The following is a 15524-nucleotide window of genomic DNA, read 5'->3' on the forward strand; positions in this document are numbered from 1 at the left end:
TTGCTGCAATAATCACCGATGTGTTTATGAAACAAAGCTCTTGTTGCAACAATCGCCGTTGTTTCTGAAACAATATTCTTGTTGCAAAGACGGATAGTACGCTGGATCAGACGGCTCACGAGGTGGCGGATCTTTTAAAAAGATCTTGAAAATTCAAAAATTGTTTGTGACATACAAAATAGTTTATTGATCCATAAAATATCCGCTGATTCAATAAATGATCATACATTTTAAAAAATGTTCGTGAATTTCAAAAATTGTTTCACCAATTTCCAAAAAAAGTTTGTCAATTATAGAAATGTTTGCCTATTCAAGAAAAATGTTTTTAAAAATGTTCATTTTTTAGAAAATGTTTGAAGAATGTATAAAATGTTCATGATTTTAGAAAATGTTTGAAAATCTATAAAAATGTTTACGAATTTTAAAAATGTTCACGATCTCAAGTATGTTCATGAGTTTGAAAAATGTTCATAATTTTCAAAAAACGTTCAGGGTTTCACGAAGTTGGGAGTGATAGTATATCTCGGTGACGCAGGAAAACATGGTGATGACCATTGGAGATTATGAGGTTGTTTGGGTCGCGACCGACGCTTACCATACCAAAAATTTGGCGTTGACTGATTATACATGTCAGTGTTTGGTTTCAAGCCTAACTTTCCTTTCCATGCCAATATTTTGGTTGCCAGTTTTGGTTTTGGCCCACACGCTGGCGAAACCAGGGTGGCAGATTTGTCCGCCAAAATATTGGCTCGCACTGATTTGACAGGGTCATCGTGGGTGAAATCCCCTATGATTTTTTGTTCTGTTGCAACGGATGAGCCATTTTGCTAATAGATATAGATATAGATATATGGGTGATCCTAAATATGGAAAATGATGTCCTTTTAATTGGTTGATGGACACACAGCGTCCGCCACCTGATTAGCCGTCGGATCGATTCTTGATTAAGCACTCACGCTAGCCACAAGTCTCGTGGAGTCATTTTTTGCGACTAGCGTATTGCTTCCAAAGGTTTCAACAACAAAGGTCCGATTTCATGAAAAAATACCGACGATGAAGAAAATTTCTTCTGCAACATGGTTCTTGTTTCAAAAACATAGCCCCGCTTGTAGAGCCGGTGGAGCGGCCGGCGTTGGAGAGCATACGAGGCCAAGCATCACAAACACGATGTTGTTTCAGAAACATAGCTTCGGTTGCAAAAATCATCGCAAGTGTGCCTGGTGTGAGAGCTTGTCGCCATCATGCCAGAGTGGAGACAACTGCTCGAGGTGTTGGGTCGAAGGAGGCACGGCAGCTCCGGCGCTCAGGCCATGGCGGGGCAGCGATGCTGTCTCGACAGACCTTTGCAACAAGGCCCTTGTTGCATAGCCCCGAGCGCAACAAGCTAGCTGTTGCAAAGGTCCTTGGTTGGCTGGGCGGTTGATCGGACGGCTGTTGACAACTGCCGAGCCGGCCGGTTTAACCGATTTATCATCTAGCGAACGCGTAGCACTGCCCTCTAAATATTCCACTGAATTTGTGCTAGAGATGAAAAATATTCCGTTTAGAAAATCGTTGGATTTCCATCAAATTTACGTTGGCCTGCCACCGAGTGCCCAGTGCCCCAAACACACAAGAGCCCGCACGCTCTGCTTCTCCCCCTCCATCTCTCGACAAGTGGCTACCTAGGGTTTCACGCCGCCGCCTCTGCCCGCCGCCGCCGCCCATCCACACCGCCGCCCCTCCCCGAACCCCGACCACGTCCTCTGCCACCTACCGTCTCGACAAGTGCCTAGGGTTTCACGCCGCCGCCGTCGCCACCCACCTCCCGCCGCCGCTGCCTCCCACCCCCCCGACCCCGTCCTCTGCCGGCTACACTCGCCTCCCGCCACGTCCAGCTACACCAGCAGAAGACGCCGCCGCCCAGCTCGCCTCGCCGTCATATCGTTCGATCGAGATGCTGCCCGTCCAGATTGGCCAACTGGCCGATGATGGAGATGAGGCAAACAAGGCGTGGACAGGGGAGAAGAGGCGCCGCAAGCACCTGCCCCCATCATCTTCCGATGCTCCTGCCACTGCCCAAGACCATGGAGATCCAATTTCTCATGCCACAGACATGGAGGACACCATCCAAGGGGCCCAAGATCAGATTCCTCATGCGACAGACATGGAGCTGCTGCTCAGAACAGATTCGGCACAAGAAGAAAGCTACGGGCCGGACTCCCTTATCAGCGAGGAAGACCATGGAGACATGGAGGGCACCATCCAAGGGTGCCAAGATCCGATTTCTCATGCCACAGACATGGAGCTGCTGCCCAAAACAGATTCAGCACAAGAAACAAGCCAGGATTGCTTCGGGCCGGACTTCCTCATCAGCGAGGAGGACGAAACCCGTTTTGCCCAACGTTTGCATTCCAACATTCCTATTCCTCGTACTAACCTGCCACTTTATATTACATGGGAGGAAGAAGACAAGATAGAAGCGCGCCTTGCACGCCTTCGCATCGCTTATTACAAGGTACCTACATGCTGTATCAATCAGTCACCGCTCACTTCAATTCACGTATGTCTTACAATTTGTACTTGTGTGCCATAGTAGCAAATCCAGCCCTCTGGTTTATCTGGTCCTCGGTTGGCTGGTTTAATCGGTTTATCATCTAGCGGATGCGTAGCACTGCCCTCTGAAAATTCCACTGAATTTGTGCTAGAGATGAAACATATTCCGTTAGAAAACCCTTCGATTTGCAGCATATTTACGTTGGCCTGCCACCGAGTGCCCAGTGCCCCAAACAAACAAGAGCCCGCACGCTCTGCTTCTCCCTTCAATCTCTCGACAAGTGGCTACCTAGGGTTTCACGCCGCCGCCGCCTCCAACCGCCGTCGCCGCACATCCACACAGCCGCCCCTCCCCGAACCCCGACCACGTCCTCTGCCACCTACCGTCTCGACAAGTGCCTAGGGTTTCACGCCGCCGCCGTCGCCACCCACCTCCCGCCGCCGCTGCCTCCCACCCCCCCGACCCCGTCCTCTGCTGGCTACACTCGCCTCCCGCCACGTCCAGCTACACCAGTAGAACGACGCCGCCGCCCAGCTCGCCTGCCGTCATATCGTTCGATCGAGATGCTGCCCGTCCAGATTGGCCAACTGGCCGATGATGGAGATGAGGCAAACAAGGCGTGGACAGGGGAGAAGAGGCGCCGCAAGCACCTGCCCCCATCATCTTCCGATGCTCCTGCCACTGCCCAAGACCATGGAGACCCAATTTCTCATGCCACAGACATGGAGGACACCATCCAAGGGGCCCAAGATCGGATTCCTCATGCGACAGACATGGAGCTGCTGCTCAGAACAGATTCGGCATAAGAAGAAAGCTACGGGCCGGACCCCCTTATCAGCGAGGAAGACCATGGAGACATGGAGGGCACCATCCAAGGGTGCCAAGATCCGATTTCTCATGACACAGACATGGAGCTGCTGCCCAAAACAGATTCAGCACAAGAAACAAGCCAGGATTGCTTCGGGCCGGACTTCCTCATCAGCGAGGAGGACGAAACCCGTTTTGCCCAACGTTTGCATTCCAACATTCCTATTCCTCGTACTAACCTGCCACTTTATATTACATGGGAGGAAGAAGACAAGATAGAAGCGCGCCTTGCACGCCTTCGCATCGCTTATTACAAGGTACCTACATGCTGTATCAATCAGTCACGGCTCACTTCAATTCACATATGTCTTACAATTTGTACTTGTGTGCCATAGTAGCAAATCCAGCCCTCTGGTTTATCTGGTCCTCGGTTGGCTGGTTTAATCGGTTTATCATCTAGCGGATGCGTAGCACTGCCCTCTGACAATTCCACTGATTGTGCTAGAGATGAAACATATTCCGTTAGAAAACCCTTCGATTTCCATCAAATTTACGTTGGCCTGCCACCGAGTGCCCAGTGCCCCAAACAAACAAGAGCCCGCACGCTCTGCTTCTCCCCCTCCATCTCTCGACAAGTGGCTACCTAGGGTTTCACACCGCCGCCTCTGCCCGCCGCCGCGGCCCATCCACACCGCCGCCCCTCCCCGAACCCCGACCACGTCCTCTGCCACCTACCATCTCGACAAGTGCCTTGGGTTTCACGCCGCCACCGTCGCCACCCACCTCCCGCCGCCGCTGCCTCCCACCCTCCCGACCCCGTCCTCTGCCGGCTACACTCGCCTCCCGCCACGTCCAGCTACACCAGCAGAACGACGCCGCCGCCCAGCTCGCCTCGCCGTCATATCGTTCGATCGAGATGCTGCCCGTCCAGATTGGCCAACTGGCCGATGATGGAGATGAGGCAAACAAGGGAGATGAGGCAAACAAGGCGTGGACAGGGGAGAAGAGGCGCCGCAAGCACCTGCCCCCATCATCTTCCGATGCTCCTGCCACTGCCCAAGACCATGGAGACCCAATTTCTCATGCCACAGACATGGAGGACACCATCCAAGGGGCCCAAGATCGGATTCCTCATGCGACAGACATGGAGCTGCTGCTCAGAACAGATTCGGCACAAGAAGAAAGCTACGGGCCGGACTCCCTTATCAGCGAGGAAGACCATGGAGACATGGAGGGCACCATCCAAGGGTGCCAAGATCCGATTTCTCATGCCACAGACATGGAGCTGCTGCCCAAAACAGATTCAGCACAAGAAACAAGCCAGGATTGCTTCGGGCCGGACTTCCTCATCAGCGAGGAGGACGAAACCCGTTTTGCCCAACGTTTGCTTCCAACATTCCTATTCCTCGTACTAACCTGCCACTTTATATTACATGGTAGGAAGAAGACAACATAGAAGCGCGCCTTGCACGCCTTCGCATCGCTTATTACAAGGTACCTACATGCTGTATCAATCAGTCACCGCTCACTTCAATTCACGTATGTCTTACAATTTGTACTTGTGTGCCAAGTAGCAAATCCAGCCCTCTGGTTTATCTGGTCCTCGGTTGGCTGGTTTAATCGGTTTATCATCTAGCGGATGCGTAGCACTGCCCTCTGACAATTCCACTGAATTTGTGCTAGAGATGAAACATATTCCGTTAGAAAACCCTTCGATTTGCAGCAAATTTACGTTGGCCTGCCACCGAGTGCCCAGTGCCCCAAACAAACAAGAGCCCGCACGCTCTGCTTCTCCCTTCAATCTCTCGACAAGTGGCTACCTAGGGTTTCACGCCGCCGCCGCTCCCCCGCCGCGCCGCCGCCTCCCACCGCCGCCGCCCATCCACACCCGCCGCCCCTCCCCGAACCCCGACCACGTCCTCTGCCACCTACCGTCTCGACAAGTGCCTAGGGTTTCACGCCGCCGCCGTCGCCACCCACCTCCCGCCGCCGCTGCCTCCCACCCCCCCGACCCCGTCCTCTGCCGGCTACACTCGCCTCCCGCCACGTCCAGCTACACCAGCAGAACGACGCCGCCGCCCAGCTCGCCTCGCCGTCATATCGTTCGATCGAGATGCTGCCCGTCCAGATTGGCCAACTGGCCGATGATGGAGATGAGGCAAACAAGGCGTGGACAGGGGAGAAGAGGCGCCGCAGCACCTGCCCCCATCATCTTCCGATGCTCCTGCCACTGCCCAAGACCATGGAGATCCAATTTCTCATGCCACAGACATGGAGGACACCATCCAAGGGGCCCAGATCGGATTCCTCATGCGACAGACATGGAGCTGCTGCTCAGAACAGATTCGGCACAAGAAGAAAGCTACGGGCCGGACCCCCTTATCAGCGAGGAAGACCATGGAGACATGGAGGGCACCATCCAAGGGTGCCAAGATCCGATTTCTCCTGCCACAGACATGGAGCTACTGCCCAAAACAGATTCAGCACAAGAAACAAGCCAGGATTGCTTCGGGCCGGACTTCCTCATCAGCGAGGAGGACGAAACCCGTTTTGCCCAACGTTTGCATTCCAACATTCCTATTCCTCGTACTAACCTGCCACTTTATTTGACACGGAGGAACACAAACAAGATAGAAGCGCGCCTTGCATCGCTTATCGTCGCTTCTATTACAAGGTACCTACATGCTGTATCAATCAGTCACCGTGCATGTCTTAAAGTTTATACATGTGTGCCATAGTAGCTATGTCTTAAAGTTTATACATGTGTGCCATAGTAGCTGATTCAGTCTTCTCGTTTGTTATGCGTGGTGATTTTATCCCGTGTTTTTATCATCTATGTGTAGCTTGTGAATCCGGAGTGCGCATGTGAGCTCAAGGAACCAGAAGAATACACCGATGATGAACTTCTTAACGAGTCGTACTTTGAGAGGTTGGAGGATGATGAAAGTTTTGAGTGGTACATCCATCGTGAAGACACCTGCAACATTGAATTGAATGACTACCAACGGATTGTCCCTCGTAATTTTCTAAGTGTACTGTCTATATCTACATTTAGTCATCCGATTGACTAGTTTGGTTATCATAACCATGGGTGTTCAGAAACCATTTCAATACACACTGTGAAAACCGGCAATCAATGAGGTAGTTCATTTTGCTTCATTGACTCTAACCACAGCTGCAACGTTAGTATAGAAAATTGAGCCATGGGTTTATGGTATGAGTTAAAACTGTTTTTGAACAGCTTATTCTTAATAGAGGATGGTGATGATGATTGAGCCCTTGCTTTGTAGCTACTGATGGATGCTAGTACTTGGGGTGTCGGATTTGAAAAGTTGGCCTGTTTTTTTGTGTTTATTCAAACTTTGGGCAAGCCTTCCTGCTACTTTTAATGAGTGATCCCTTAAAATCGGTTGGTTCTTAATTCTTATTCATTTCATATGTAACGTTAACTCGGGGTGAAATGCTAGGAAGGGTATCCCACTTGATTCATGAACCTCCTTCATTGCCTTAGTTTTAAAGCTGAGGTTCAGCATTAGAAGATAAAACTAGCATGATTTCTATGACTGTAGGGAGCAGTCCAAGGCTCACCTTGGATGTTTTCACAAACATTGCTATTTTCAAACTTCTTATCTCTTTCATTTCGCCGGTAACACTGGCTGCTGAAATTTGTTGATGTTTGAATTGCTTCTGAATTATATCATGTCAGTGTCTCAGTGGATTGAGTTGTTAAAGGTCATTTAATTATACGGTACTATTTCTAGCAAGCTAGACTATACTAGAAGGAAAAAAATGTGGATCTTTAGTCAGTTACTTCTATAGACAAAAGCATGTCATCTCACCACACTGTAGCCATTAAGTATCTGCACTTTTGTGCCTTTTTGGACGTGTCATCTGATTCTTGTCCCTTTCTTTTTTGTAGCTGCCTGGTAGGAGTGGAAACCTGTACTGCTATCACGATGAGTACCGCTCACGTTATCATACATATTTCCTGTTTCCCAGTTTTTTATGTTTATTCAAACTCTGGACTAGTCTAGCTGCTGATTTTAATGAGTGATCCCTTAAAATAGATTGGTTCTTAGCCATTTCGTATGTAACCTTAACTCGGGGTGAAGTGCTATGAAGTGTATCCCACTTGGTTCTTGAACCTCCCTGATTGCCTTAGTTTTAAAGCTGAGGTTCAGCATTAGAAGATAAACATATCATGATTTCTGTGACCGCAGGGAGCTTTCCAGGGCTCAAAGGAATGTTACCTTGTACTCCCTCCGTCCCAAGATAAGTGTCTCAACTTTGTACTAGCTCTAGTACAAATTTGTACTAAGCTCAAGACACTTATTTTGGGACGGAGGGAGTATTGTTTAACAATCACGTGCCGGTAACTTTGGCTGCTGAAATTAGTTGACTTTTGAATTGCTTCTGAATTATATCATGTCCGTGTCTCAGTTGATTGACTTGTTAAAGGTCATTTAACTTTGTACTAGCTTGATGTACAGGTCTTTCATTGAAAGTTCTTGAGGGCACTTTCCGTCGGCAATTATACTTTCGAGCAGGCCTGCTAGCTGGCTACATAGGGCAACAAGAAGAAGGTTAACAACTACATAAAAAACGGAAGGCATATGTTGCAGGGTGTAAGGCAAAACTTACTTCACCATTTTTTTTAGGATGGGGCGCATATCGCCTTCCTCAGTGAACAGTTCTGGGGTTTCTATGGTATTCAGCCATTTGTCGAACGACCCATTCACTTCAGAAACGACCACACACTCTGGGTGGAAGAAATTCTCCACTTGCATTGCAGCCGGATGTCGCAAAGCACTGACAAAATGGTAGTTGTGAGCCCAGTCCTTAGAACTTGCGAGCCCCCTCTTGATGAATCTTGTAAATTTCAAGGTACCAACTTGGTACGTGCACTTCTGGAACATCATTGTTGTGTGATCAAAATCAAGGACCACGTCATCATCACAGGGTTCTAATTTAACGTTGCCTTTGATTGGCCCCTGTTCACGGTAGAAATCCCTAATGGCTTTTACTGTTGGAAACAAAATGAATAGTTAATTAGTCACTCAGTTATGAAAGTTTACTGCAACAAACAAACATCACTTAGATCTTGGGGCATCAGTACTTCATTTTCTATGTAATACATACATACAGTAAATATGCATATATAATCAGGTCAGTTTGCTGACCCAGTAGCAGAAAATTGAAGCAATTTCAACATGATTATGCTAAAAGCAATTTGACTAATTTTTGTAATGGTAGACATGCCTTGGTTTAGATGTAAGAGCAGAGTCCCCTGTTTTTACTAGTACCAACAGAAAACCATAGGTATGTATGTATGAAGTGCTGTGGCTGCTGCCAAACTAGCAGAGGGACATGAAATTGGTGATATCTCCAGCATCAGCAGTAGGCTAAGGATCTACTGTAACATTAGCAGGGGTGGTAAGCAGAGCGCGAAGGCAGCATTGGCTCATCCAGATGGCAGCAATGGCGATGCCTGCCGGTCGATGTCCCTCAACCCCCCCCCCCCCCCCCCCCCCCCCCCTAATCCTTCTGTTGGGCATGGGCCTTTGCCTAGATCAAGGCCCTTTCCTGCTCTGTAGACGGCCGACTTGACAAGACGCTCGGTCCAAACGTCACTTAACTCACGCGCGCGGCGGCGGCGAGCAGTTGCTAATGTCCGGGGCCGTAAAGACGACGGCTTTAAAGCAAGAAAATCTCCGCCGGTTCCCCACCTCATGAGACCGGCGGCGAGCGATTGCTAATGTTCGGGGTCGTAAAGACCACAACTTTAGGTAATCCGGCCACCAATGGCCGGCGCCGCGGCGTCGGAAAAGAGACAATGTCGTGAAGGGCACCAGTCGGTCAGCGGCCAGCCAGTTCCCCACCACATGTCGACCGTGCGCTCCCTTGTGGCGTCGACCTCACCCCTTGTCCCCTCCCCTGCAGCTTCTTGCCATCGCTCGGCTATGGCACTGGCCGGTGATGGACGGCGCGGCGGCGTGAGCAAAAAGGAGGCAATTGCTTTACCTGCAACTGGATCCGGCGGCAGAGGTTGCAAAGGGTCAGGGGCGCCCGCCATCGGTGGAGCTGGGGATGCCGCTGCCGCCTGCCGCCGGAGAGAAAGAGGAGTCCGGCGATACCAAGGGAAAAGTGTGATTCTTGAACCAGCTTGCCTCCCCTTAACTTTCTCTACTACGAAGACACACAGGCCCGTTTCGGGCAAGATAATAATTGCTCTATTGACCGGTCAGCACGTCGTGTTCAATTTTCAAACTGGTTTCCAAGTGTTAAATCAAATGCCGCAGCATGTTTTTCTATTTTTCTTTTTAAATTTTAGTTTTCCTATTTCCTATCTACAGGGCTGGTCCAATATATTTTTGGGCCCGGGGCGATGTAAAATAATTGTTTTTCATATTAAACTTTTATACTTATTTTAAACTAAGTGTATCATATTACAATTGTAATTAATATTTTTTATTACTTAGCCACATAAAATGTTTTCAAATAACATTTATATTATTATTTGGTATGCATCTGTAATGTATATAATTGAATATTTTAATTTTACAAAATGAAAAATTTATGATGTACCAAAACTTTTCTTTACTGTTAAGACAATCTTTCATATTTATTTTTCTTATATTGCATAAACGGTGTAGTGTATACACATTTGCATATACATGCGTGTGTTCATATATCTTTTCATGTTATATTGAATATTATGATAGAGATTTATAAATTATAGACATACCAACAAATATTTTTATAGCAATTTCTAGTGTATATTAGGTGGTCATATTCATGGAAACTTCTAGGGCATAGAAAATGTGGCCTGCATGATAGGTTCAGTAATTCGAAGAACCAAAAATGTTGTTGATTATACTTTTACGCATGATTCGATTACCTAATGTGCTCGTCCAGATTCACTTGGTTTACTTTGGTGCAAATCAGATGCCTAGACGTTTATCAAATTAAAAATTGTGCATTGGTTTAAACATTGAAATCGATATATCATAATTTTCATTATGATACTAAGACATGCATTGTAAAAGAGAGACTAATGTATTTGAACTCAACTCCGCACTCGGATTGGTTTGCCTAAGCGTGGTATAACTTATCAGTATGTGGTGTGAACTTATGCTTATGCTAATTGAGGCGACTCTATTTTATCCATTGAATAATATTCCAGATGTAATGTATACTCTTTTTTTGGAGAGATCTCGCAAGCTTTATTGATTCAGAGACATGTTCATAGGTATAATAGTTAGGTTATGAGGATTGTCCAACCACACATCTCTACCTATGCCTAGATTATATGCATACTTTGCGAGATTGTGAGCCTCCAAATTGAAGTTTCTACACTAAAAAATAAACTTGCAAGAAGAAAAACCAGAACTACAAGCTATTATTTCATGTGTGATTGCTGCGTTCGGTCCACTTGTTCCCCAGTTGATGTCATTAACTACTCCTTCGCAATCGGAAGCCAGAACCACATCATGAACATCCAGATCTTCTGCCAAAGCTAGTCCCTCTCAGTAAGAAAAGGTTTCTAAGACTATTGGATCAATGACACCTTCGTAGAACACTGTCGAAGACCCCAGGTAGTTGCCATTCTCATCTCGACATAGTGCAGCCACAGCTTCGCCCTTCTGCTCCGAGCTACTGCTCCATCACCATTCACTTTGACAGTGTCGGTTCCCGAAGCGAGCAAGCGTTGAGTCCTGGCCGCCCGTGCTGACATGCTCACCATCATGTTCACCTTAGGGATATGTTGCAAGTCCGCAAGGAAGTTGTTCACAAAAGAAATAGTTTGGTGCGGCGCTTGAAAGATTGCCTCGTACACAGCTTTTCGCCGAGCATACCAAATCGCTCAAAGTGTGACAACCATTGTTGTAAACTTGGAGTGATCCATCCTGCTGTATAATTCAAACAGCCATCTCTTTGCACTTGGTTCTTCTAGTTCTGCCATCGCTAGCAGCACATCTGCATCCAATAGTGCCCACACACACCTCGACATAGTACAGGAGATCAAAGTGTGCCGCCACGAGTCTTGGCATCCACACAAAGGACATGTGCCCTGGGTTGCCATATTCCTGTGGTGTAACACATCCGTGGTATGCAGCGAATGCCGTGCCAAATGCCAGATGAATAGTTTGATCTTCGAGAGTATAGGTATATTCCAAAGTGCCGACCAGGCTTTTCCTTCCTCCTGGCCTGCAGATGATCCCGATCTGCCCTCTAGCCACTCCTCTCGCTGCAGTTTTGTGCTTACCAAAAATCTTACTAGTGTAAGTTTTAGTTGGGCCCCTCCCCTCTTGGGGCCCGGGGCGGTCGCCCCTTTTGCCCGGCCTATGGGCCGGCTGCCTATCTATCAGAGCACCTACAACCGGGTGCCTCAAACACACGGGCGGATGGCGTGGTCACGCAAAAAGCAACCCAGGCGCCTCAAACACCCGGACGGACCGGCACCCCTCATATTTAGTCCAAATATAAGGCAGAATTGGGGGCGCCCTGACGTGTTCGTCGTGTCGGACCCGACCCACCCGACCCCACATATATTTCTCCCCATCCGCTCCTCGGACCAAACCCTAGCCACTTCACTACACTTCCCTCCGCCACCCAAGCTCTCGTCCGCCCATCTCCGGCCTTCTCTGGCATGGCTGGAAGCGGACCCGAGTCCTACTCCTCCTGATCCGTCGACCCCGAGCTCATCCCGTGCAACCCCGAGAAGGAGATGGCTGTCCGGCTTACGCTCCGCCGCTCCCAGGAGGAGGCCGCCCGACGGCAGCAGTCAGACTCTTTGCGATGGGAATCCATCGCGTCTGTGCAAATGGCGCCTGGATCCGCCGCGAGGTGTGCTGCCGCTGTCTTATCGGAGGCATTGCGGTCCGTCTGGTGTCAGAGCGTTGTGGTGGACGCGCAACCCTTCCGTTGGTGCGCCGAGCAGGAGGTGAATGCATGGACGTCGTCGGGCGCTAACATGGCGTGTCGTGCCTGCCGTGTGAGGTAGCGAGCGCAGGAGACGGCGGCAACCCTCATGACAACGGACGTTTGAGAGGCAGAGTCGCATTCTCCGGCGCCCGGACGGATAGCTTGCAACCCTGCGCCGCAACCATCTTGTGGTGGATGTCGTCGGCTCCTCTCAGGACGGATCCATCATCGATCTGGCATCCACCGGCACCGTCAGTGTTCCGGGCTCCAACGAGGAAGAGTAGGGCATGGGAGACGGTGACTCCTTGAGTCCCGTGAGCCGGGCCGTGTCCCATGGCCTACTCTACCTGGCTGGCGACCGGACCAACACTCTGAAGAGCGCAGCCGGCCTTCGGACATGGCACGGCGAAGCCGGTCGGGCTTTGCGAGGTTTCCAATTTGAGATATCCGGTTGTGGAATCAATTATTTGAGGTGTGACCGGTCATTGTTCGCAGACGCGTCTGGACATGTCCACGGGTGTTTGATGGTCGGATTTGCGTGTAGACGCTCTTACTCCTTTCGTCCCAATTTTTTTCCTATTTAATTAATTTTACGTTTTTTTTCTTTGTCTTTTCTCAACGCCACGTGCACCTTCCGCGGGCAGCCGCAACTACAGTTGCATTTCATGGATGTCCACCGGTTTCCATAGTTGCCGACCGCGGGGGTCGTACACAAAACACAAGTACAAGTACAATTGCATGGCCATATCTATTGTTGGCTTGCTTGCATCTGCGTGTCCACCAACCACGCGCAAATGTAGTTGTAAATCTACCGACTGATAAGAAAATAGGCAGTTTTCCGATTAAATTAATCCATGAATAAATCATGAGCATGACATTGACAGTATTGATAATATACTGATTACGATCTAACAGAGCATGTACTATGTATATAGTAGAAACATCTACGCATATCGCTCGTACTGCTACAACAAAAAGAAACATGAGAGGGATAAACGATGTATACCCTCCTATTGGCCATGCGGCGGCAGTAGCCGCGGCATCCTCAGCGGCCTTCTTGTCGGCCTCGGCCTTCTCAGCGGCGGCACGGTCGGCGTCGGTCGACATGGTGATGTGGACGTAGATGAACAGAAGCGAGCAGTCGCGTAGTCGCTACCCAAAAACCTAATCGCCCCTCTCCCGTACAGGATCTGGAGAGGCGGGGTTTCGGAGGCCTGCTCTCCCGTCAACCGTGTACGCGGTGAACGGGACGGAGTTGCCGGCGGCAGCAGCAGCAGAGGAACGACGCGGGCGTGGAGGTGGGGATGCGTTCTATTTCGTAGCGGCTAGGGTTGGCAGCGCCCCACATATATATGTGCGGCTGCGCGTGGAGAGACGTGGGCTGAACCCACGTCCAAGTCGGTAGCCCACGATCCGACGTCTCAGATCGTGGCCCCACCTGTCAAAGACTTTCCGTTCCTGGCCGGCAAAAAGAAGCACATAGGAGTGAGCTCGGCTCGGCTCAATCCCGCAACCCGCGTCGCGTCGTGACGAGGCGTGGCCTGGCGAGGCGAGCGGAGGAGGAGGAGTGCGCGAGGGCCTCACCTCTTCTCAAGCTCCAATAGCATGAGGAAGAGAATCCCTTATAAATCACTCCAACTCTCCTTCCACTTCCGGGGTGGGACTAAACTTCCCACCACCTTGTCATGCCACCTACATGAGCCCTTAGAGATCAAATCTGAAATTGTCATATAGGCTCTAGGCCCATCTCATATTTCAACAATCCCCCACCAGATCTCAGGGGCCCAGTTTGTCCTTTGTTCCAAACGCTGTTTTGATATACCAGCATCTCAGTGGAGACCGATTAAGGTTGAGCTCCACCTAAACCAAGTAGTTAAACTCCTTCACAACTGAACAATGGACTATGCCTTGAATTGTCAGTTTGGCGTCAAGAAGTTTCACCACAAGTCTCACTGATACGAGGCTGCCGAAGGCCGACCCCTCGGGTGGAGTATATTAGTCACACTCCTGGCCTGTTCATGAGCTTGCTAGAGATCACCCCAATCTCATAGACTGTGACCAGCAGTCGGACTCATATAGGTGTGTTCCTCCAAAGATCGCTCTGTAGAATAGCATCTTGCTTATGCATATAAGCCTTGGAACACATTAAGACAGTAGTCATCCTTCCATACAGTTTTCGAGAGTATTGCATCTCCAACGGAGTGGGTTAGTAAAGTTACTCTCCTCAGTTCACCACTGGCTTGTTTTCCCAGGTCCTACTTCACGGGATCTCCGATCACATAGGTTGGGTTACTACCATGGCAACTCATGTGGGTCTCATACCCATCTTCCTTGATGCGTTGTCTATCACAACACGTGATAGCCCTTTAGTAAAGGGATCTGCCAGATTCTTAGCCGTTTGAATATAATCCAACGCTATCACTCCGGAGTTCCTCAATTTTCTGACAGCTTTCAATCTCATTCTTATGTGTTTGTTGGACTTCATGTTGTCCTTTGAACTCTTCACTTTGACAATAACTGTTTGATTGTCACAGTTCATAAGGATGGCCGGAACGGGCTTCTCAACCACTGGCAAGTCCATCAACAGATCTCGAAGCCATTCTGCTTCGCCACCCGATGTGTCTAATGCTGTTAATTCTGCTTCCATTGTCGATCTTGTTAAGATCGTTTGCTTGCAAGACTTCCAGGAAACAGCACCACCTCCAAGAGTAAATATATACCCAGTTGTGGCCTTCATCTCATCAGCATCAGAGATCCAATTCGCATCACTATACCCTTCAAGTACCGACGGGTATCCGGTATAGTGAAGTCCATAGTTCATAGTACCTTTCAGATAGCGCATAACTCTCTCAAGAGCACGCCAATGTACATCACCCGGTTTGGAAACAAATCGGCTCAGTTTGCTAATAGCAAATGCGATGTCAGGCCTCGTTGCGCTCACTGGATACTGTAGTGAACCAACAATCTGAGAGTATCTCAATTGATCTATAGCTGTGCCTTTAGACTTTCGAATCAGCACACTAGAATCATATGGTGTTTGAGATGGTTTGCAGTCCGAATATCCAAAACGACTCAACACCTTCTCAACATAATGGGATTGCAAAAGTGTAATCCCACCCTCATCATCTCTCAATAGCTTGATGTTCAAGATAACATCAGCCACTCCAAGGTCCTTCATCTCAAAGTTCTGAGATAGGAAAGACTTAACCTCCTCGATTAACTTGAGATTAGTCCCAAATATCAGTATGTCATCAAC

The 15524-nt window shown here is 49.0% G+C and overlaps 1 protein-coding gene across 1 annotated transcript; it reads left to right on the plus strand.

Annotated features, from left to right (window-relative positions):
• Positions 1-1903: 1903 nt before the first annotated feature.
• Positions 1904-7397, plus strand: LOC125547277. Its single transcript, XM_048711220.1, has 4 exons — positions 1904-2281; positions 3394-3660; positions 6187-6380; positions 7274-7397. Exons 1-4 carry the CDS (start codon positions 1937-1939, stop codon positions 7395-7397), a joined length of 930 nt encoding a protein of 309 aa, XP_048567177.1. The 5' UTR covers positions 1904-1936.
• The last annotated feature ends 8127 nt before the right edge of the window (positions 7398-15524 follow it).

The sequence above is a fragment of the Triticum urartu genome, chromosome 3 (assembly GCF_003073215.2).
Source record: "Triticum urartu cultivar G1812 chromosome 3, Tu2.1, whole genome shotgun sequence".
Classification (NCBI taxonomy): Eukaryota; Viridiplantae; Streptophyta; class Magnoliopsida; order Poales; family Poaceae; genus Triticum; species Triticum urartu.

Coding starts and splice junctions, on each gene's coding strand:
- LOC125547277 (XM_048711220.1), top strand. CDS start 1,937: ATGCTGCCCGTCCAGATTGGCCAACTGGCCGATGATGGAGATGAGGCA. Junction 3,661..6,186: donor TTCGCATCGCTTATTACAAG/GTACCTACATGC, acceptor ATCTATGTGTAG/CTTGTGAATCCGGAGTGCGC. Junction 6,381..7,273: donor CGTAATTTTCTAAGTGTACT/GTCTATATCTAC, acceptor GCTGCCTGGTAG/GAGTGGAAACCTGTACTGCT.